Raw genomic sequence first — 23,338 nt, 5'->3', positions numbered from 1 at the left:
AGTTAAATCTATGATAGCTGCATCTCAGCAAACCAAAGTCACAGGCTGAGCTGTAGCTTTACTTTTTTTCTGCTTCACTGCATTCCAATTCATGCATATCTTTCTCTTTGTGACCAGGAATCACCTTATAAACGCCACAGATGTTAAATGAAAACAAAGCAAAGAGCAAGAGGAAAAGTGTCTGCATTATATAGCAAAGCAGAAAGTAGAGGACACCTTCTATGTTTTTCATCATGGACTAAACTTTGACATGTTTGATTTGTTGTTGACTACCTCCTTCATCACTCTTGTAGAGACACACTATGTTCATTTGGAGCTGTCGCAAGTCCACGTTTGTTAAAGAACATCACTATCGTTCTTCTTCTAAGTTCTTCTAAATAAAATGTTTACAACAATTTCCCGGTAGCCTGGGGACACCTCCAATGCACAGGTTCTGGGGTTTATTTTAATTAGGTTGCAAATTATATCTGACTAGATGGTACAGTCAGTGGGCAAGACAAATTGCATAGGAAATGCCACATTAACATGTAATAAGACTGAACTAAGTAATCTCTAATTAGGTTGCCCTTTTAAAAAGGGGAGTTTGTCTGTGATCCTGTGGGGGAAAATGTCTGAGAGGTCTGGAAGCTTTTTAGGGCTTTGGTGCACTTGGCCTAGAACCTTATTTAACAGCTGATTATGAAGTGAAGTGATTCTCACAGGTATTATTACATGGTGCTTAATGCAGATGATAAAAATGTTTAGTATGCTCTACTGGATGTAGAATTACTTTTTTTTGACTTCTTATACTGGCATAGTTATGTTTTTCAACTCACTGCCTTTTTTCTTCCACTGATGATGCTACAGACTCATTATTTAGTATTGGAGATGAGAACTTACAAGCTTTTATGCTTTAGAAGCACTTTTGTTAGCATAGTCACATCTGACCCCTACAAGAAGTCTTTCCTAATTACATGCCCTCTTGGGTCAATTTTCTTAACAAATTTAGATGCCATTTTCTTTTGCCAGTAAAGTTCTTAAGTCAGTGAATTATTACTTTAGACATCATTACGGAAAAATAATCCTTTACTTAAACATTTGTATTTCACAGATGCATTCCTAACACTCGTATAAAAGATAGATGAATATCTGGTGGTTTAGAGTGGAGGGATGATGGGTGCAAGATAACTTATCTCTCCTGCAGCTGCACCGACTGTCAGCAACAACAGGCACTTCATTTTGATATTTGATGAAGCCACTGTCTGTGTACCCACATAAACCAATCATATGAGCAAAGCTAGACAGATCGAGAGAAGAACAAAACAGCCAGAAAAATGAGTCGCACAGCAGCATGATGGAGAAGAGTCACCTTCAGTTTTAATTAGTCCAGCAGCCAATTTTAAAACAGAGATAGAAAACGACGGACCGATACTGACATATGACAAAAGAAAGAAAAAGGTCAGACTTTGGGCTTTCATTTCACAGTTTGTGATCATGTATTCAGTCACTGTCTTTTTATGGTATCCAAAATGTCCTTTACAGTAGTTTAAGAAATTCCTCGTGTTCGTGGTCTCAAGCTAATTCAGGTCATACAAACTGTAAACTGGTATGGTTTTTATGGAACATTATAAATGAGAAAAGAGAAAAGATTTAGCCACGATTTATGATTGTCTGATACTCTTGATGTTGATTAGTGTTTTTCTATTGAATGTAATTTCTTTTCTAATCAGAATATTTGGCTGTATTGGGATTAGAACTGTGCAAAAAGTGTACTTTATCTGAACTATGCAACTGAATGAAAGGGGGGTGGGGGTGGGGGAGGGTCACATGAATAATACATAACATAAGAAGGGAAAATCTGTGGGCTAACAAAAGTTTTTAAACCAAAATCGAAATATTGAAACCAACTCAAATTTCCATGATGAATGAATGCAATAACATTAAAGTGACATGTGTCCAGCTGTATTGATAATAGTTATCTACACACTTTTAGTTCAGGTATCAGATCAGACACACATTCCTCCTCTTTAATAACATCATGCATGGATCTGGTTTCTGGAGACAAAACAAAACAAAAGCCAAACAAAACCAAACAGCACTTTACAAAATGGTACTGTACATATGTTACCTCCAAATCAAACACTGTATTTATATACAATACAAAATTGCTTTGAACTCTTCTCTCCTAGAATCTATAATAGTTGACGTGGTACAGAGCATACAGCAACTCTTAAAAAAAGCAAAAAAGTACAACAAATACAACATTAAAACATGATGATTTGAAAAAGAAAACACTAAAACAAAATACATGGCGCATAGAAAAAGATACTGAAACCCAATTGAAGACAAACAACATACATTTAATTTAATCAACAATATCAAGTTCACATTTTCCCCTTGTAACTATGCTGTAGTGTCGTGGCAAATCACATTTGTTGTCTGTTGCTTTACCCTTTCTGAGTACTGTCATGGAAACATCAGAGGCTGAATACACTATCCTTTTGTTATGGTGAGGTACAGTTCAACAGCAGCTCAAGTCTGTTTTCCCTCTTTCCTTTCCTCCCTGCAACCATCATTCCCTCCTTATTCTGAAGGCATTCAGGTGAGTTTCTCTTTAGTTCATTGAAAACACCCAGCACCCCCTATGCAATGTTCTTGATTGCATTCTCATTAAGCTTTTCCATGTAGTCCCTAAGATCCTTTGAGTCCCCAAGCTCGATGTCCGGACATACCCATTTTATCTCACTGGTCTGCACTAGCGCTAATGGGCTGAGCACAGGACATCCATTACTGGACTTGGCATTGGAAAAAGTGGTGAACTTCACCCTCTTTCTCTTGGTGGTGGGTGAGTTAAGTGACTCATTTCTGTGATCCCTCCCACTCGAACTACAGCCTCCCACACCATTGTTACCACGCTGGACACCCCCATTTAACAGTTGACTACCTTCCTCTAGGGTACCGCCCAGCTCATCCTGCTGCTGTTGTTGCAGACAAAGTCCCTCCCCTTGGCCCAGCCAAACCCAGTCATGGGCATGGGGCATTGCTTCTGGGGTCTCCAGGGACAGCTGTTTGCTACGATATTTATATGCGTAAGAGATGCAGTTAATGAGAAAAACCAGGATTGCCAGGCAAAAGACTCCGAGCAGGGCATACATACCAATCTCCAGGTCTGTCAGACCTCGTCGGGATGGTAACAAGTCCTCATCAGTGCTGCGGCTACGTGGCAGCTCTGCCTTGCCTGGATATTCAGAGAATTCACTTGGGACCCTCGCCCCGTTGTCTGCTGAGAGACGGCCCCCATTAGGTCTCACAGGGACATGACCCCTGATGGTAGTGGCTCCACGGTTGATTAAGCCAGTTTCCATATCAGAAATAGATCCGCCATAATATGGAGGTTCCGGACGTGTTCTTCGGTCTCCCGGTTGTCTGTATTGCTCTTCCGATTGACCAATCCTTACGTGTATGTTTGCCATTCCAGTTGCTAAGGTAGTACGTCGTTTTCCCTTCTGGCACACCTCTGATGGGCTCATCTCAACACGCACAAGCAAACCCTGACCTTCACCCTTGGCAATGATAACGGGCCATTTCCATGCTGCACTGTGTTGCACCACCACCACCTGTTCATCCAAAGAGGTGGCTGCCAGGGTAAAATGGGCAGGGTTGTAGTTGTCTAGAGGAGTCATGGATCCATCACTGAACTGGAGCCAAGCGCTGATGAGGGACTCCTATGAAAATGCACGTAAAAATAGAAATTGCTAACAGTACAACAGCAGTGGTTCAAATAACCCTGAAAATAACTCCAAAAATGGTAATCAGCATATCTGCAATACATGACAAGGATTGAAAAATAAAACTGAGAAAACATGGTGAAACACAAGTGAGTCTTAATTACAATAGAAATGCTCATAGAAACAATGGGGTGGAAATGAAACTATTCTCCTGAAAGCCAAATATTCTTTTGTCTCAAAGGGAAGAGACAGTAGCCCTTTTTCTATTTGAAATTATAATTACAGGAATAACACAGTTGTTCAGTGGTTGGATATGCAAATCAAATAGATGGCTTCACTATATCCAGAATGAATTAATTATATAAGAAGAAATACAACACATATAATAAACTCCATAATAAATGTGATCCAGCCCTGAACTTGAAAGAAAAGAACAACGCATGGTACAATGTTAATACAGCAATGATTAGACTTCCTCTCCTTTTATGGTAGGATGAAGAATTAATAATGCAAATTGGTGCAAGATACTTAGATGTCCTGGATCTGTACCTGTTTCAGTGATTCAATGACTTCTTGTGTGGTTGCAGTGGCGACGATGGCCCTGTTGCTCCCCGGGCTGAGCTGCAGGGACAGAGACAGTCCAGAAACCAACTGCACCCCCAGCTCTGTCACACTCACTTTGTCATCCACCACCCTAATGCTCCTCTCAGCCAGGACAGACGACGTCAGAGGGGACAGCACCTGCAACACACGCAAACGTTTGCTACTCATGATAGTCCATTAAGATACGAGATGACATTATTACTAAGAATGAAGAGGGAGGGCTAGTTTGCTAGCGGCCACTGTTGTTGACTATGATGTCAGTGATGTCCATAAGATGTCCAATCCCAGAGCCCTGCAAGCTGAAGCCTGCGCTATTAATGCAGGTTTGTCACAAAAATGCCTTTGTATTGTAGTTTCTTCTTTGAGTTTAGTCATACTCTCTGGAAATATAAAACAGATCTTTACACACATATTTGCCTGCAGCTTTGATGGAATGTTACCTTGTAGTTCAGTACTACAAAAAGTCTTAAAGAAAACCCAAAAATACATATTTACTTATATAAAGTACAACCCTCTTCCTCTTATCCTAACCCCTACCCACAGTAATACCCCCTTGATTAAACTTGCACTGCAGGACTTTAACATAAAAATAAATGTTTGTTACATTTGAGCTCTTGCCAAATGAGTTCATTCAATACAGATTAAGCTTGTCACAGTCAGATTGTTCTCTCCATATCTTGCACTCTACTCGAATTTTTAAACCTGGAGTCTGTGGTGACTTTCCCACACTGGCAGTGCCCATAGCAATGCATTTAATGTCAGCCAGCAAAGATTGGTTTGCGAGAACTGAAGGGGAGAACCAACAGAGTGACAGATTAGGCTGCAGAAACAGTAGAAGTAGATGGTGCCTATGGAGTCATAAACATGTTGACGGTGTTTGTGTCAATGAAAGTCATTCAAAAGTTCCACGTTGTAGGTTTAATATTAGGGGACAATTGTGGTAATGATTAAAAGAAACCAAGGTAGTTTGTTGTTACAGGACACTGAGAACGAACAGTGATTTCCCATGTCAGACAGTTGACAGTCTGTTGACTCATCCATTCATCCCAGCTTCTTCTGTGGACCTTTGTTATTTTACAGTACTACTTCCTCCTTTGCTACTAATGTTCAAGAATTAAAATTAGAGTTATTATGGTTGCCAGTGTGCTTTATCACTTGAATGTAACCTGTCACTTTGGGATATTTGCTGAAGACAGTCTGTACCTGTTTGTATAATGGTTAATGAAAAAAATGTATTTAAATGGAGCAAAAATTGCACTTGTTCTGTTTCAAACTTGTATATTAAGTAATGGAGACCACATGTGCAAAGACTCTGCATAGATAAACATGGTGATTATATTAACAAAACACATACTAAGATAAAAATGCACCTAAACTTGTATGCAAGCATATAATCTATACCTTTATAATACATGTTCTACTTCCCTGACGTTTAAGTATGTAAATAGTTGTGATATTGTTACCCCTTCCATCCGCTCCAATTAGCGCTCCTTTCGCTCCTCCAGCTGCCCCCGCATGGCCATATTTACCAGCCATAATGAACTGTCAGAACCAATCACTGCTTCACTTGTTGTGCCCTGTTTTCTTCCCTTTTGGTTTACCACATTTAATTTTCCCTCTTGCTTCCCACACAGTGACAATGATATCCTTGAATGTTAAATACTGCTAAAATCAGTGTAGTGTCAAAAAAAATAGGAAAAATGGTTTAACCTCATCTCTGATATGAGATCAAAGGCAAAAAAGCAGACTAGTGGTGAACTTTCCCACTGACAACTCTTATAGTGTGAAGTTATTCTTTTGTTGAACAGATAAAAGGAAAACAAACCAAATAATGACACAAAATGTTAATGTGGAAACTTACAGGCAACTGGAATGCTTCATGGCCAAAATCACTGGTTTAAATCAAATTTTGTAAGAGTCTGGCTGCATACTTAAAGTTTGTAGTTGCATTTTAGCCAAAGGGAATTACAAAACCGGCATCCTCATCATACTTGCTTTGCCTCCACTGTTTGATGTTTGAAGTCATAATATTGTAGATGATTAAAGTCTGTTTGCTCTGTATTAAAATCAAGTCAGACTGAATTCAAATATATCACATACTTTGCTAACTGGGAACTTAATTTACTGAAATATAAGCAAATAAGTGGGTACCTAAGTGCAAAGTTCAAGAAGTCACCCAGTACCTTCTCACAGCAGAAGACAATTCCCAACTTCCAACCATGAAAAGAATGTACTGTTTCTTTCTCCTCTGAAGATGTGAGGATGTGCAAGGAAGTGAGTGATGTGTGTGAGGATGTGTAAACACCTGACACAGCTCTACACAAGATGTCAGGAGTATTTTTTTGGATCCCTCAAATTGATGAACAATCCTCTCAACTTAACTCCGACTATATGCTAACAAATATTCAGACTTCCGACTGCTCATCTCACAGATGCCAAAGCTCATTTCCTTGATTCTCGGAAGGTAGTCAGATCCCTTCTCCTTCCCTTGTTCCAAGTCCTTTTTCAAAGATGTCATGGCTCTCCTCCACCCCACTGAGAGATTGCAGGTCTGGCCTTTGGCCTTCATCCATGGTTGTGAGAGTCTCCCCATCTTACATGTCAAGTCCTTTCCTCATGTCAGTTCAAGAGTTTACAGGTTGCTTTATTCCACCCCCAGAGAGCAATTAAAAACCCCCTCCAGGCTTCCTTTTTTCCATTTAAAGCTATCAGAGTCTTGTCTTGTGTGATTTCTGTCCAAATCTCAGCAGGTTTCCACTATCTGAACCCACAAAATCCCATTTTCACTGGTATCTATTTTGGTACAACCAACAATGTTACATACAATCCCCTGTTGCCCGGACCAATGCTGCTCTGACTCATCATACTGACACTTTTGTAAAGGTTAATAGCAAGATGTGTTGTGTATGTCAGTAGTCTATTCATAGCATGTTGGATAGACCGTGCTTATAGGATCCAGCCATTTCTCCCGATACACCACTGAACTTGCAACCCATTGTATTAATTCTGAAATTACCAATTCTGCAGCAAATATGCATTCTTCTAATATCTCAGGGGCAGTTTCGAAAACTTTGGCTGTTGTTCAGTTGTCAAATCCAAGTACCAAGTATCCAAATACTGGACAGTTTGCTCAAAACAAAACTGCACTAATGTGTTATGTATTCAAAGTCTTAAGAAATTTGGACATATAAAGATTTATTAATACTATGTTTCTTGGATTACTGAGGTAGGGGTTTTTTTAAAGGAAGCATTCTCAAGTTCGCATGATGTTTTTCACATTGGTCACAACTGTAATACCACTCAACCATAAGGCATCACTGAAGAAAAAAATTTAAAAAAAAATGGCAAATGGGCCGAAATGACTGGAAACAACTGGCTGTTAAGGAAGGAAGACATGATACATTCATCTGCTCAGCTGTTTGCTTTGAAAAATGTTATACAGACATGTAAGTAATCTGGTTTTAAAAAAGCACCTTGACATTAAATAAAACTGAGATCTTTGCCGAATGGACTGTCAAGTCCAAACTATGGATGACATACTTGAGAAATGAAGGTTATAGGAAATGATGATTTCATAAGAGGTTGTGCTGTATTTGGTATTTAGGAAAATATGTAACCCTATTGGTTCAATGAGCTGATTTCATCCTTTGCTTTGTGTGCCTATTTCACTAAGTGTTTCTATGATTTCTCTGGATTAAGCCCAAAAGCTTTGTCCTTTGTCCTCATTCAGAAAGATTTAACCTTTCCATAGACCAGACCTGAGCAGCATATTAAAACTACACTGGAAACAGAAGTAACATTTTCAATACCACATGTTGACTAATTAGTAGAACCATTAACTATCAAATCATGTCGACATGAGGTACAATTAACCTTTATGTTCAGTTATATAATTTGCATTTCAAGGGAGATATGCTCACTTATCATAGGGACCAGCAGTTAAAATTTACTTCGAGAGACTGAGATCACATGAATGGAAAGAGGAACCAAAGGCATTTTTGAAATTATTCCTTCATTGCCATAGAGACATATCTCTTATGGTTTAAAAGCCCATGTAGTCTATTTTTGCAAACCCTGGTTACTGCAGTCATTACTCTTGGATTTCGGCATCAACAATCGAAAAGCCCTTGTCACTTGTCACACAAACAAATGTCACAATCTTTTTAACGCAATTGTCAATATTCTTGAGTCTGCTTGATTGATTGTGTTTAAAATTAAAGAAGTGATGGAGTGAGCGAGTGCTTTTGCACAGGTTTTCCCCTGTGTACACTGTACAGACATTTGTTCCATTTATTTTTCTGACAGAAAAATTAAGTCTCAATTTTCATGACAACTAATCTTTAGAAGCATTGCAAATGTAGCATATTGCTGTTATGCACTGCATTACATTCTGTTATCCTCTAAAAATCATGCCACACAGCGCTAGTCAGTTGGCCAAAGCTGACTGTATAAATGTCAGGACCTGATACAGTTTGGCCTATAGATCTATTCAACCTTAATATCACTGATAACATCTCGACAGTTTAGTGAAAGGTAAATGTACCATATCATAACTTTGAAGTAAAATGGATGGATAACAAATGTCATACATTTCCAGTTTCTTTTTCTTGCATGTCATCAGTATTACCCTTCCAGGCACTTTTCCTTCCATTTCAAATATGTCTTGACCAACAGTGAAGCAGCACTCTATCTCATACACATAATCTCTCCTGCAGCGCACACAACACTTCGGTTGATAAATAAAGACAAGGAGATTATGATTCCAGTCCACTGCTTCAACAATGTGCTGCTCTGTGTTGTGCTGTCTTGTAGATGCCAGACTGACGTTGATTTACAGTCTAAGTGGGCACACGTGTGTCCTGAGCAAGGACCTGGTTGTAGTATTAGATAAATAGGATTCTGAGTGTGTATGTGTGTGTGTGTAAACAAGTATTCCGGTAGTTGTGGGGCAAAAATCTGTCACATTGTGAGGACCTGTCATATTTTGAGGACAGAATGCAAGTCCCACAACATGAGTCATTAAATATTAGGGTGAAAACTTGCTTTAAGGTTAAGTTAAGGTTAGGTTTAAGTTAAGGTAAGGATTAGGATTAGGCAAGTAATGTTTATTGTTATGGTTAAGCCTTCAGGAAATGGGCGTAAGTCTATTTAATGTCTTCAAAAGTGGTGGAAACAAGACTCTGTGCATGTGTGTGTGTGTGTGTGTGTGTGTGTGTGTGTGTGTGAGAGAGAGAGAGAGAGAGAGAGAGAGAGAGAGAAAGAGAAGAAGACAAAGAGTTAGAGAAAGAAAGACCACAAAGGTGCAAGCTTTTACTGGACGTGCCACAAAGGCGCATCTCTCTGTCAGCTGCTGATGGGCTTAAGTATTTGTGCCATGCTGCAATCAATGTAGCTATTTTTGTATCTCCTTCTCTTTCCACTGGCAGAACTGTTTGATCTGCACGTTTTCTATAATGTGTAGTTAACCTACCTCACTCTTTTTTTATGGTCACTTGGGAGCAGAGGAACTCAACAAGAACAGAAAAAACACAAAATCTTAACATGTTGGGGGCTTATGCGCTTGTCAAGATGGGCAATATTAGCATTCATTCAAAGTAATGTTTCTGGTCATCTTATGAATATAAATTCAACACTCACTTGTTGACATTCAACATGTTTCTGTCTCCACCAACTCCTCTAAAAACATATCTTCTATATGCTAAACTGTTTGCACCAGCTAGCTCAGCCTGTCTAACCTGACTAGTGCAACTAAACATTTTCTTTGATTGCACCGAACACCAGCTGGGTTTGGATGTGTATATATTTGCCTCTGAACAAATTTTCTAAACATATTTTTATTTTTCACAAGTGTGGGAATGCCTATATGTTCAGTGCATGTTTTTTTCTGTACTGAAAAGAAAATGGGTTAAATGTAATCAATGTGTTAAGAAATTACCAATCTGTATGGAAATATTTCTATATAAATAAATAATTATATAATATGTGAATTTCCCCATTGTGAGACAATAAAAGAAATCTTATCTTATCCTATCTTACCTCAGACCTTGGCATTGTCTTCAGATTTGTTAGACAACTCGAATAATTTCTTTTTTTTTTTTTTTAACGTAAGTGTTTAGTTTGCTGCTCCTAGCAAAAGCTACTGCAGTTTCTGTGTTGACTGAAAATTAGGTTGACAAAAAAGATGCGTCATTACTGATTGGTTGAGGCGAAAATACCCCACACATCCAAACAGAAAATGGCTAAGATGAACATGTAAATGATGTCATACAGAATAATGAAGTGAAACAAAATGACAACACAGTCTGCTTATCAGTTAACGGAATACACACACATGTGCACATACACACATACAACCTGTAGTTTGGTGGTTCCAGCGTTCAGTCCTATGACGACTTGGCCCTCCATGAGTTGTGCAACCTTCGGGTCTGCCACGCTCAGAAAATCCTTGACCAGTTGTGTCACCTCCACCTGCCAGTCGCTACCCAGCAGGAAGTTCTGCTGGCCCCCGTCCTCCTCTGAAGCTCCTCTAACTTCTCCGGTATCTGCCACAAAGTGTGTGAGGACACGCACGCTGGTGCTCTGATACTGGGACACACAGCTGTTCTCTGTCCTCTCGGCACCTGCACCATCTTCATCCTTGTCATCTGTGACCCTTTCATACCTACAAGAATGGGGAACAAGAAACAGATAAGCAATTGAAATAAAGCACAGATCAATTATCTAACTGTGAGGACTAAAGAGGCAGATAGAAGAAGCATCCTTCAAGTTGTTTATGGGCTAAAATGAATTGAAGGCTCTTTGTGTCTAAATGAGTCCTCAGGGGAAAAATACTTTGAAGGTTATCACCAGTATAATTCTACTTTTTTCCCATCACAATTCAATGTAATTCATTTTTTCTTATCACCATTAATGCCCAAAAAGCCTAAACCCTCTGATGTATTTGCTGCTGCCAAAGCTTATACTGTCTGTTGTGCTGCAGGTTTTCCCGACCTCCCGAAAATCGTGGGCTCCCATTGTTTTCAAAAATCCATTAAAAACAGCTTGCAGAGACAAACGACTGCTTTGCTTGAATTCTCATTTTCTTTTAAAGGGCAACTGATATTTTGCTGTATATCTGGTATTTATTTGGCCCACGGCAAACATTTTGCAGATCTTGCCACCTCAGGAGATATGTTTTAAAGCAAATGCAAACCCAATAGGGGAATTTTGTGACACATTTTGTTCTATTCTATTCCTTCTGTTTAAGTCAAATTTATATAGCCCTTTATCACACTAACAGACACACATTGTACTGGAGAAGGTAGGAAAGGAAGGAATGGCAAAATGATCCTCTTCATGTTAAATGTTTTGCAAAGAGTTATGGAAGAAGGAAAATAAGAAACAAAAACAAACAAACTGAAACAAAATGACGTAGTGCAATGTCAAAAGACATAAATATAGATATAGCCTTAAAGCCATCACATGCAAAATGTATATGCCACTTAGATGTTTGAGTTTTACTGTTCTTTATAGCATAAACAATTTCATTCATTTCATAATTTTGTCATTTGATGTTATTCTGTTCTACTGTATTACCTAGGCAGTTTATTTAAATTGTTGCTCCCAGTTCCATCAAAAATACACTTGCTCCCTTGGCTACTGTAGTACATCATATTAAAGAACAGCAAATTGTATTTGTTGAGCTCAAGGCTGAGCTGTGGGAGCTGCAATGTCGAGTGAAATGTGGTTTTGGGACTCCATAAAGTCAACCAAGTTGACACTGGAGAGCAATGTTGCTATGGCTAGTATGTGTGTATATCAGTCTTATCTGTCTGTTCCCAATCTTCCATCATTGTTTGTCACTTGATTTTTGTCTGTTTTGTTGTTCTGTATGCTCTCATTGTCTTCTCTCACACTGCATACCTGGCTGCATACTATACTCTATACTTCTTACATCATTTTCTAACTTGACTCTTCTATAATCTATTTTTCGACTCACTCTGTTTCTCTCTCCACACTCTCACCTTTATCCTTCTACTCTTTAGAGCTCTGTCTGCATCTCTCTCTCTCTCTTTCTCTCTCTAACAGTCAGGTGGCCAGGGGGGAGTGACAGTGACAGTTTCCATTAGGTTTAATGAGGCATGGCCGGTCAGGCAGAAAAACGGGCTGACAGGTTAACATGCTGTGGCCCAGTGGCTTGGCTTAGGTCCTAACCTCCCTACATCATCCCCTCCCCTTCCTTTCCCTTATTTCACATCAGTGAAGGGACGGCAATCTAAACCAAGGTGACATTTGTGGCTGGCAACAGAAACATGAGGTCAGGTCATGTTTGTAGCAATGAGTGACAGGTCAGCTAAGGTGCCGGAGTGTAATGAGTTGGCTTACACACTGACGTGAATGTGAATGAGCGCACGCAAATTTGGAGAGCTGCACACACTGACAAACCTACCCCAAGAAAACATTTTCCTTTCTTCATTTAGCTCTCTCTCTCTTACAGAAATGTACATATGGTTCACATGTCATGCATTCATGCAGGGATGCACTTGACATATATGACTGATGGGCTTAGGCGGTATTTGTGTTAGAGTGCCACCCTGTGGGACGCAGGCCAATGGGAAATGACACTGCAGTGACTTTGTGGCAGGAATGCACGTTAAAAAGATATTTTCTGTTTAATGCCCATAAAAGTTATATTTATTACATCCACTGGTTCAAAATCTGATTGCGCACATTCACATGATCTAAAACTCCAACGCTAACCATTTACGCTATAGTTCCAGTTCCTGTTCAACTTGATGCTCTCAGTCTCACTAAATAATTTCAGTAACTCATCAGTAATAAAGAGGATGTAATATGATGTACTGCTACATCATATTAATTTCATTTTTCATGTAATACCCTATCTCTAATAAGAACCTAAACCCCAAGGCACATGGTTTTTTAATATTATAAACATACCAGTGTTTCAGTGCTTTATGTCCTCACCATTGTCCCTATCTCTATACTCACAATAATTATTATAAAAGCTATTATTACAAAATAAAACACCATGCTTCAATAATTGTCTATTTTAATTTAAACAGAGTTATTTCTATTTTAATCATCTGAAGAAAAATCACTCATTTAAATATTTCTATTACAACTGCTCGTGCGAGTCATGATGCGCTGTGCATATCATTGTGCAGTGTCTCTGTTTTCAGCCTCAGGAATTTTGCCCACACTGTGTAATACTCGAAATTATTACTTGTTTCTTATTCAGCATAAGTACCTTTTGGGAGACTGAATTATTACACGCTCATTATGCCACCTCTGCAGCTGCACCTGTGTTTTATGCCTCATATGTCTGCACTGACATCACCAAGCCTATTTATTGTAGCCTCCATTTATTTTACTAAGTGGAGAATGTGATTCAGATTCTCAAGGAGGGATTGTTAAAAACCTCTCAGGTTAATGACCTAAATAAAGAAATTCAGACGTGTCCTGGCACTATTTTAAAATGGTTTACTTGTGCTGCTGGGTACCAAAGCCAAAAATCTATCATGTCTATCATTGGCATGTAGACCAGTAGTTAAGCTTGTTCAAGAGTGTAATGTTAAGCAGAAATTAAGTTTACTGAGCTGAAAATTGTTGCCTTACAGCTGCTGATGTAATGCTGCAGTGTTCACATGACAATAGATGTAAATCTATTGGACAAATAATACAACATGCAAAAGTATAGATGTAACAGACAATCAGACCTTCTGTTGCCCGTACTGACAGGGACCCTCCAGCCCTTTATCTGGCTGAGCTCGGGATCAGCCACATCGATGAGCAAGGGCAGACGTGGCATCCACACACTCATCTCGAGCTGGGCACTCAGAAAACTGTAGGTAAAGTTGAGCATCACCCTGCTCTTTCCTGTTGTCTCCTTCCCATTGACATACACATAGTCACAGCGTTCTGACACCTAGAGAAAAAAGGAAGAGAGAGGTGACAGGATGAAAGACAGACAGAGCTAAAGTAAGATGAATCAATCTGAGATTGAAGGATGATAAAGCATTTAAATTCTATCTCATTTCATTTTTATTTTTCTATACTGTATCACAGATAGTACTATGTAGTAGTGAAAATCTGTCATTTGGACCACTTTGAGGGAGAGTATGTTCTTTTCTTTTTGTCCAGCTGAAGTTTTGCAGTCAACAGCCTCTTCTGACATGCTGGAGGGTGGAAAGATTTGGCACTGCTTCAATGAAACCTCAAGTGTCAGGTCTGCTCAGTTCCTTCTGTGTGTTTGTGTGTGTGTGTGTGTGTTCGTGTGTGTGTTTTAATACTTCCCGGATGCATATTTAATGTGTGCAGGATAATATGTGTTTAAGTAATGTGACTCTGGTCCAACTTAACAGATGGAGCTGAGAAAAGACACAAAACCTGCTTCATCCAACCAGAGAACAAATCAGTCGCGCAACCAAATTATGATGGGCTGAATAAAGTACAACTCAAATCTGGTTTCTCACATGCATCTCCAACATAGAGAATTTATATAACAAGAACTTTAAAAGCATCTGTCTTTATATTCAAAGTATAACAATCTCCTTTTCAAAGGCTTTTCCCTTTGAGGACCAAATCAATTTAAAAATCTGTCATTTAATGTTGTTTGTAATCACTGCATTTTAATTCATTTAAATCTCAAATACCATCATAAGCTTGATTGGCACAAGTGATAATTTCAGAAGAAGTCCTCAGTACTGTCAGTTGCTTCTCTATAACAACCCAGTCACAAGACGACTGTCATCTGTCTCCATGTCTTTGCGTATAGCTTGGCATCTTTGCTCTCAAATGATGTCAGACCAGCCCCTATCTCTGAGGAACAAAACTGACAGCTTGCTATCTGTCAGCTCTCTCCTCTTCCTCCTCCTTTTCCTCTTTCTCTTTCTCTCCCACTCGTTCACTGTTTCACCCTCGGTCTACTACAGCACTCTGCCTCCTACACATTCAGCCTTCCTGTAATGAGTACAGGTTGTGCTTCTGAAAGGACATTTCCGAAACGGAAATCAAAGTAGAGAGATTTGAAGGGTTTTCCTTCAAATTATCACTTTTAATAGATTAAATGGATCAGAATCAAGCCATCTGTGAAATGTCGCTCATGATGAGAAAACAATATCCAACTTAATGCATCCTGAATGCTACCAGCAGGCGACTGAAAAATGTTGTTAAAGTAGTTACATGTAGTTCCTGTATGTACAGTAAGTGTGTCTGTTGGGGAGGTGTGTGCGCACTGAAAAGCTACAGGCATACGCACATATACGACCTACACGTAATATTCAGGGTTTTTCAAGGCAACCATCCGGAAAGTGAGCTGTAAGAATCCACTTCACTCCTCATTGAGTCTCTTAAGCCTCACCTACCTTTTTTTGTTCTCCTTGTCTCTCTCTGTCTCTGCCTGTCTCTCTCACCCCTCTCTCTAGCTTTGTTTCACTTTGTTTCTGCATTCTGTTCTTTCACATTTATCTTTCATCATGAAAGGTATCAGAGATGATATGATCAGAAAGATTTAATTGAGACCTTTGTGAGGTGACATTCATGAAAAATTTAGCGCTTGGCAGATCTCCCTATCTGCTGTTATCACCATTAATGTGTCATGAAACCACGCACAAATCAATGTCACTTCTCAAAGGAAAAAAAATCCATTGTGTTGCTAAACATGCCGGCTTAAAATGTATCCAGAGTGACACTCACAAACACAGATAAGCACACTGCAGAATCCAATTCAGAATGTGGCATATGTGTATGACAGTTGCATTGTACCGTACTGGGACTGTGGCTGTGGCCCCCTTCTGCAGGATGTGAAGATTTCTTAAATTCACTAAAAATTTATTTTAGTGTGATAATTTCTTACTTAACTGAAAATCAGGGTACTGGACATGAGGATTCAAGCTTAGAGTGGCAAATATATACAATTTCAATCCATCTAACATATAAAGACTCAATGACAGACGGGAAACAGCATGTGAGGCTGGGGAAGAATGTCTCGGATAGCCGGACCATCAGCGCCGGTACCCCCCAAGGGTGTGTACTTTCCCCTCTGCTCTTCTCCCTCTACACCAACTGTTGCACCTCCGGCCAACAGTCTGTCAAGCTGATCAAGTTTGCAGATGACACCACCCTCTCCGGACTCATCTCAGACAGGGATGAGGCTGCCTACAGGAGGGAGGTGGACCGTCTGCTGTCCTGGTGCGGCAACAACAACCTGGAGCTGAACGCCCAGAAGACAGTGGAGATGATCATCGACTTTCGGAAAGTGCCAGCTCCATCGCTCCCCCTGACCCTGACAGACACCCCCATCTCCATGGTGGACTCCTTCCACTTCCTGGGTACCACCATCACCCGGGACCTTAAATGGGAACTGACCAACAGTTCCCTTATCAAAAGGACACAGCAGAGGATTTTCTTCCTGTGGCAGCTGAGAAAACTCAAGGTGCCAGTCAAGATGATGGTTCAGTTCTACACAGCCATCATTGAGTCCATCCTCACCTCCTCCATCACTGTGTGGAAAACTGGGGCCACTGCCAGGGACAAGCACAGACTGCAGTGTGCTGTGTGCTCTGCTGAGAAGGTGATCGGCTGCAGCTTTCCCTCTCTCCAAGACCTGTACATCTCCAGGACTCTGAGGCATGCAGGTCGGATCATAGCTGACCCTTCTCACCCTGGACATGGACTCTTTGAGAAACTCCCTTCAGACAGGAGGTTACGGTCCATTCGGACCAAAACCTCACGCCGTAAGAACAGCTTTTTCCCCTCTGCTGTTGGACTGTTGAACACCAATTGATTAAAATACTGCTCTGCACTTTAGCTACTTCAGTAAGGTCACTGCTCATGTCATGATCCACCTGCTGACCATTTGCACTGTTTACCTCACCTACTTGCACTACTTCCACTCTGTACTACCTCACGTTTGTACTACCTCTAGAACCATATTTATTTTACTTATCTTATTTTATTTTGTTTTGTCTTATTCTACTTTATCTTATTTTATTTTATTCTACTATTATATGTTACTCGTTCTTACGTCTTATGTATGCACCAATCAAAGACAAATTCCGAGTAATGTGAAACCTCTTCACTTACATGGCAATAAAGACAATTCTGATTCTGAATCTGATTCTAAAACTCTAAATGCTGTTTTAGTGTTTGTTCATTGGTTTATTGGGTGCACCTTAGGGCTCTACATAATTGTGATAAAAAAAGAAATTGTTAAGTACAGCTCAAGGTAAAGCAGAAGATCAAAACACTTGCTCATTTTGATTCTGTTGGTTAAGGTTCATATTAAGATTTGTCTCACTTTATATTAACATTTCAGAGATAAAGACCTGAAGGAGGATATGTTTTAATACCTAGCTTTCAAGGTAGGTTTTATATTTGATAAACATATGTTCATTCCATTTTTTCTGTCCCTTTTTTATTGTTTCACTTATTTATTTAGTTATTTAATTGAACAATATTTAATTAGAAAATATTCTGATAATCTTAGTTTTGCTAAATTAAAAGTAAGTACAGATGTGTCTTGGAAACCAATCAAAAGCAGCAAGTTCACACTGAGCTGTGCTAATGCCAGACTTCACTTGTTACTGTACAGTATTGTATATCTTATGATAGAGATGATAGAGAAGGCAACTGGCACTGACAGCAGCTGTATTGTATTTTATTGTTGCATTGCTCTGCATTTACTAACAGGGAGGATTTTCAAACTTGCTGTTCTTCCTGCATTTAAGAATGGTGGATCAAGGTATATGATCAAAGGGATATAATCAAATTATTCTTATTCTGAGTGTTTGATTTTCCACTTGATATCAGAGGCAACATGAATGCAGTGCAATGCATGTCATTACAATAGCCTGACAATTTTCAGGCTTTTAATTTTTCTAAATCATTCTTTTTCTTTTTTTGTTTTTACTTATTAAAATGACAGAACAATCATATTTTTATAATTGATCTTTAGCAATTTAGCAATTTGTAGCAGTGTTGCAAAATTAAGAAAATCACCATTATGGTATTTACAGTTTCATGGCATGGGATAATTTTAAGCTCACCATGATCCATGCTGTGTGAAGGACTTAACCCTCTAAAATTCCAGTGAACCACTGAGGCAAGATGGTGATGCTTTCTGATCAAAAAGTGTTTTATTTTGAGTTTCCTTTGAAAATAGGGTGGAGAGAGGAGGGGTAGCGCTTACTGTTCCCAGACTAGATGGGTGGGCAGGGGAATGCGCTACCGAGGTCAGCGTCACAATGTGTGGTACTACTTCACTGGATAATTAAACCCTTTGAGATATCAGCCTCTTCTCTTCTCTCTGATATGCATGTACACAGAAATCAGCTCCTCAATATAACACAGACACACATTTTCTCTCACACATACCGAGAATTGAGAACAAACAGTTTATTTTTTCTCACTTCTCTCACTTAATTATTTTTTTACTCGCTTCTCCTTTTGCATAATAGGATGAGGACATGATGAAGGGCAGATATTAAATGATGCCAGAATAAGTATTTCAATCTTTACCCAATACCTTTTATTTTACATTTTATGGGTTTTAGATTAACAACAAATCCTGTGTAGCATTTCCTCAAGGATTAATTCAAAATCAACTTATCGAGTTCTGAAACTTGCTCAAGATAGAAAATCAATCATTTTGTCACCTTTATGTTTTGTCATATTACATTATTGGCAGGTGGTAATGAAGTTGCAAACAGAGGCTGTTGAGAAGACTTGTCATTGTTGATGCATTCAGTTAACATTTAAATGGAAACCTTTTTACCACAGCAAATGATCACATTCACGTTTTTTATAAGATACTGTATATGCACTGCAGCAACATATTTTAACATTATCTTGTAGTTAAATGAGCAGAGGGTAACTACAATTATTGCTGCTTGAAGGGCATATCATTGCCAGTAGGATTAAACAGCAAATTTGCCTAATATGAATCTGAACTACTTTCTTCTTGAATTTTGGCTCCTCCATGGAGGAAGAATGAATGTCAGGCTACATGATGATCAAAAACAAGCACAGACTAGTAGAGAGTCTCTTTTAAAAATGTCTTTATTTTTTTATTCATCTCCCACTTTCTATGCTTTGCTGATATTTTCAATCCTTCACTCTTTTTTCTTCACCTGTAAGACATTTTCTAAGATACAAGCTGTCAACTTATTTATCTTTTTTCTTGGTGTCCTGTGACTCGGTTATGGCTAAATCGTTACAGCAGATTTAAGCCCAGCTATGGTGAAAAAGGCTCTCTTTCAGCAGCATATTCAATCAAGACAGCATTTCCCTAGATGACTGCTAATAGTTGCTGATTTCTTAATTTTTTATTTCTTTCTCTTTTTTTTTAAGAATTCTGATCGATCTGTAACTTGAGACGAAGCTCTCTATTTCTGCCATGCCATTTAACAGCAGCATAAAAAAAAGACTTCTGCACCTGCTTTTAGACTAATCAGCAGAAACCACTTCTACATTGCAACTACAGTACCTTTGGTTCATTCAGCTTATCGACTTATGTACCACTAGAGAGCTGACCGTGAAATATTTGACAATAAAGACAAACTGGGAAGAGGTAATACAAAAGGCAGGTGCTCACAACACGACACTGACCTTGATAACCTGTTGATCTGTTGACTTGCACTCCACTGACTCTGTTACATCAGAGACTGCTCCGTCTATTCCTACAGTGACGACCTTTACTGGCACAGCGACTGTTCGCCCAGTGAGGACAGCCGTGTTGAGGATCTCAGTGTCCTGCAAGGGAAATCAAACAGTCATGTAAGTGTCAGGGCTAACAACACAGGAACTACTAGGACTAACAACCATCCATCCACCCATCCATTTTCTATACCGCTTACCCATCAGAGTCGCGGGGGAGCTGGAGTCTATCCCAGCTGACTACGGGCGAGAGGCAGGGTACACCCTGGACTGGTCACCAGTCAATCGCAGGGCCAACACACAAAGACAGACAACCACACACTCTCAAACTCACACCTAGGGGCAATGTAGAGTAGCCAATTGACCTAATGTGCATGTTTTTGGTATTGTGGGAGGAAGCCGGAGTACCCGGAGAAAACCCACACATGCAAACTCCACATAGAAGGGCCCAGACCGGGATTCGAACCTGGAACCCTCTTGCTATGAGGTGACAGTGCTAACCTCTGCACCACCGTGCCACTCGACTAACAACCAGTATTACCAATTCCGAATTTTTGAAATTGATAACAATATCAGTAATAAATCAGATTATATTTCAGACAGATATCTTTCTTTTTTCTTTTTTAATCAACACATTCATTGCTGAAAAGACTATAATGGTGTAAAGAAACCAGTGTTCAAAGTTAGTTTGAGACTGAGAATTGAGAATAACGTGCCCTGACTTCCTCCTGTGCTCCAGACAGGCAAGAGTCATACTTCAATTCATAACAGCTGCTAGATGACTTACAACATATGTCGTCCTTGGGCATTTGTTGAAATGACTGATGCTATGGTTTTTCTTGGGATGACAGTCTCTAATCTCTTTTCTAACTAATCTCTAATGCCTATCTTTGGCATGCTTCTACTAAAATTAATCTATTTGTTGAATGCATTATTATCAGTATATCTGCAATAGGCTGGTACAACTAACTTTTTAGGGTGATGACATGAATGAGGAGCTTAAAATTCAGATTTGTTTAGCCTAGCTTAGAACAGTTCCTTGAATGAAGGGAAAGTAGATGCGCTATTTACAATCTACACACTTGTTATATATATCACCATCAGCTCCTTGGCCATTACCTGACTAGTAAAATCCAATAATATTTGATTATGTAGCCAGCATCCTTTATAACACTTCTCATGATTATGCTGCTAGTACCTTCTTACCAAGGTCATTTGCTGTCACAGCTCTCTCCCAACTTCCACCTCTACCTTACCGTATGTGCTAAAACATGACGTTCATGTATGTTCTTGGGGTGAGATTAGTTCCCTACAGATACGTTTTTCCAGTAGAATTCCTATTGCTACTCATTTGGAGAATGTATTCAAAAAGTAGCTCATTCCCACTAATCTTACAACATTTTGCTCAAAAATTCGATTCATATACCATTTACTTTGAAGGCCACATCTTCTGCAACTGTTGACCCTCTGTATCACACTACTGTCATTTAGTCTTTTACATATTTTCCCTAGAACTCATCTCAAATGGAAAAAAAAAAATCTGTAGACAATAATACTTTATGTTAAATTGCAGACATTCAAAAGATATTACATGATACACTTGAGAGTGGAAGGTCTTATAAAGGCGCAGGGAAAAGATAATGAGATCAATTAAGACAATGTCTGGTAATCCTTGAGAACCCAGTGTGTTGCTTGTACAACACTGAATCCTGCTCATCACAGCTTAGCTTCAATAAAGGGCTACTAAGAGGCCTAAACCTTTGAAAGGCAAAGGAAAACTGATCTCCAGACAGCCCTTTGTTCATCAAAAGCGGTGCAACTACATTTGCTTTGTTTCTTCACCCTCATACTCCTTTTGGGAATAAAATAATCTAAGGCTCAACAATAGATTAAGGAAGTCCTCTCCAATTAAAACAAGTTCTCTTTTGCTTTGTTTCTTTTTCCCTCACACATAACATTTTTCTGTTCTGACAGCTCTCTCTGGCACCTCTTTGGAAATTATTTCATCCAGATTGTCAATAGTCTACACTGATGAAGGTAAAGGCAAAAGCAATAACAATAAAACTCTAAATAAAATAAAAGCACATATATCCCATTTCTTTGCCAATGAATTGAAATAAGGTTAAAAAATAAGGGCACGTGCCATTGTTGCCTTAGTCTTAAACTTCTTTCGTACTTTTATTTTTATTCACACAAAAATCTGTTTTAAGCACAAATCTGTGTTAACAAGCATTTCTCCTTTGCCAAGATAGTTCATCCACCTAACAGGTGTGGAATATCATGATGCTGATTAAACATTAAACATGATTATTGCACAGGTGTGGTTTGAACTGCTCATAATCCCCCCCCCCCTCCAAAAAAAGGCTGCTTTTAGGGAGGGTGGAATTGACATGCTGGAAGGAATATCCAACAAAGCTGTTGTAAACTGAATTTCACTAACATATTTTCCCATATTTTAATTCCCATCACAGACATCTCCACCATTTGTACATCCAACCAATTTTTTCAACCGCAGGCCATGTATAACTACACCAGCCCAGGACGTCTGAATCCAACTTCTTCACCTGCCACCTGGACAGCTGATGCAACATTTAGTTTGCTCAACCAAAGAATTTCTGCACAAACTGTCAGACACCGTCTCAGGAAAACTCATCTGTGTGCTCATTATCCTCGCCAGTCTCTTGATCTGACTGAAGATGTTATCGTGGCCATTGTGAATACTCATCTTCTTTGGCATCTGACTTCTTGGAGAAGTGTTCTCTTCATGAATGAGTTCCAGCTTACACTTCACTGGGCAGATGGCATAAGCTATGGACAATGAGTACAACTGCATTTTTGATGGCAACATGAATCGACAGAGATACTGTGAAGAGATCCTGAGAACCGTTGTCATGTCATTGATCTGCTGCCATTGCCTCATGTTGCAGCATGAAAAGCATCACCTGTGAGAAGACTCACAGTGCATGAGGCAAATGGCCTTCACACCAGATACTCACTGGTTTTCTTATGTACCCCATCCCTTGTTCTTTGGAGTATCTGTGACCAAAAACATGCACATCTGTAACAACAGTTATGCTGGACTGCTGGTTATGCTATTTACGGATGTCTGTGATTCAGGGCCTAAAATATGTCATTTTTCAAAATAAACCTGCACATTTTGGAGTGCCCTTTTGTTGTGACCAGCCCAGTCAGCATCTTGCCCCACCTGGCAGGCGGATGGAGACAATGGATGGAGGAAAGAGATGCGCTCACCAAAAAAATGTCTTTAATCTATTTATACAACTTGTTAAAAATGGGAACAAAAGTGTTGCATTTTTGTTGAGCATAAATTTTCACGTTTTATAGGTGAGTAACTGTCGCATTTTCTCACAAAT

At 39.3% G+C, this 23,338-nt stretch overlaps 1 protein-coding gene and 1 long non-coding RNA gene across 2 annotated transcripts in view; one reads left to right on the top strand and one right to left on the bottom strand.

Annotated features, from left to right (window-relative positions):
- Positions 1–1,721: 1,721 nt before the first annotated feature.
- LOC124051972 (transmembrane protein 132D-like) overlaps positions 1,722–23,338 on the bottom strand; it is a 56,723-nt gene continuing 35,106 nt past the window's right edge. The window contains exons 3-7 of the mRNA XM_046375805.1: positions 19,917–20,060; positions 14,027–14,235; positions 10,665–10,971; positions 4,257–4,448; positions 1,722–3,704 (exon numbers count right to left, since the gene is read on the bottom strand). Coding sequence (XP_046231761.1) covers positions 2,622–3,704; positions 4,257–4,448; positions 10,665–10,971; positions 14,027–14,235; positions 19,917–20,060 — 1,935 coding nt within the window. The 3' untranslated portion in view covers positions 1,722–2,621. The remainder of the gene's footprint in view (positions 3,705–4,256; positions 4,449–10,664; positions 10,972–14,026; positions 14,236–19,916; positions 20,061–23,338) is intronic.
- On the top strand, positions 14,042–23,125 carry LOC124051973. Its single transcript, XR_006841905.1, has 3 exons — positions 14,042–14,154; positions 14,451–14,535; positions 22,436–23,125. It is a non-coding gene; the product is annotated as an uncharacterized LOC124051973 (long non-coding RNA).

Source organism: Scatophagus argus, chromosome 20 (assembly GCF_020382885.2).
Source record: "Scatophagus argus isolate fScaArg1 chromosome 20, fScaArg1.pri, whole genome shotgun sequence".
NCBI lineage: Eukaryota > Metazoa > Chordata > Actinopteri > Scatophagidae > Scatophagus > Scatophagus argus.
The sequence above is the reverse complement of the archived record's forward strand: the minus strand, read 5'-3'. Positions and strand labels throughout refer to the sequence as shown.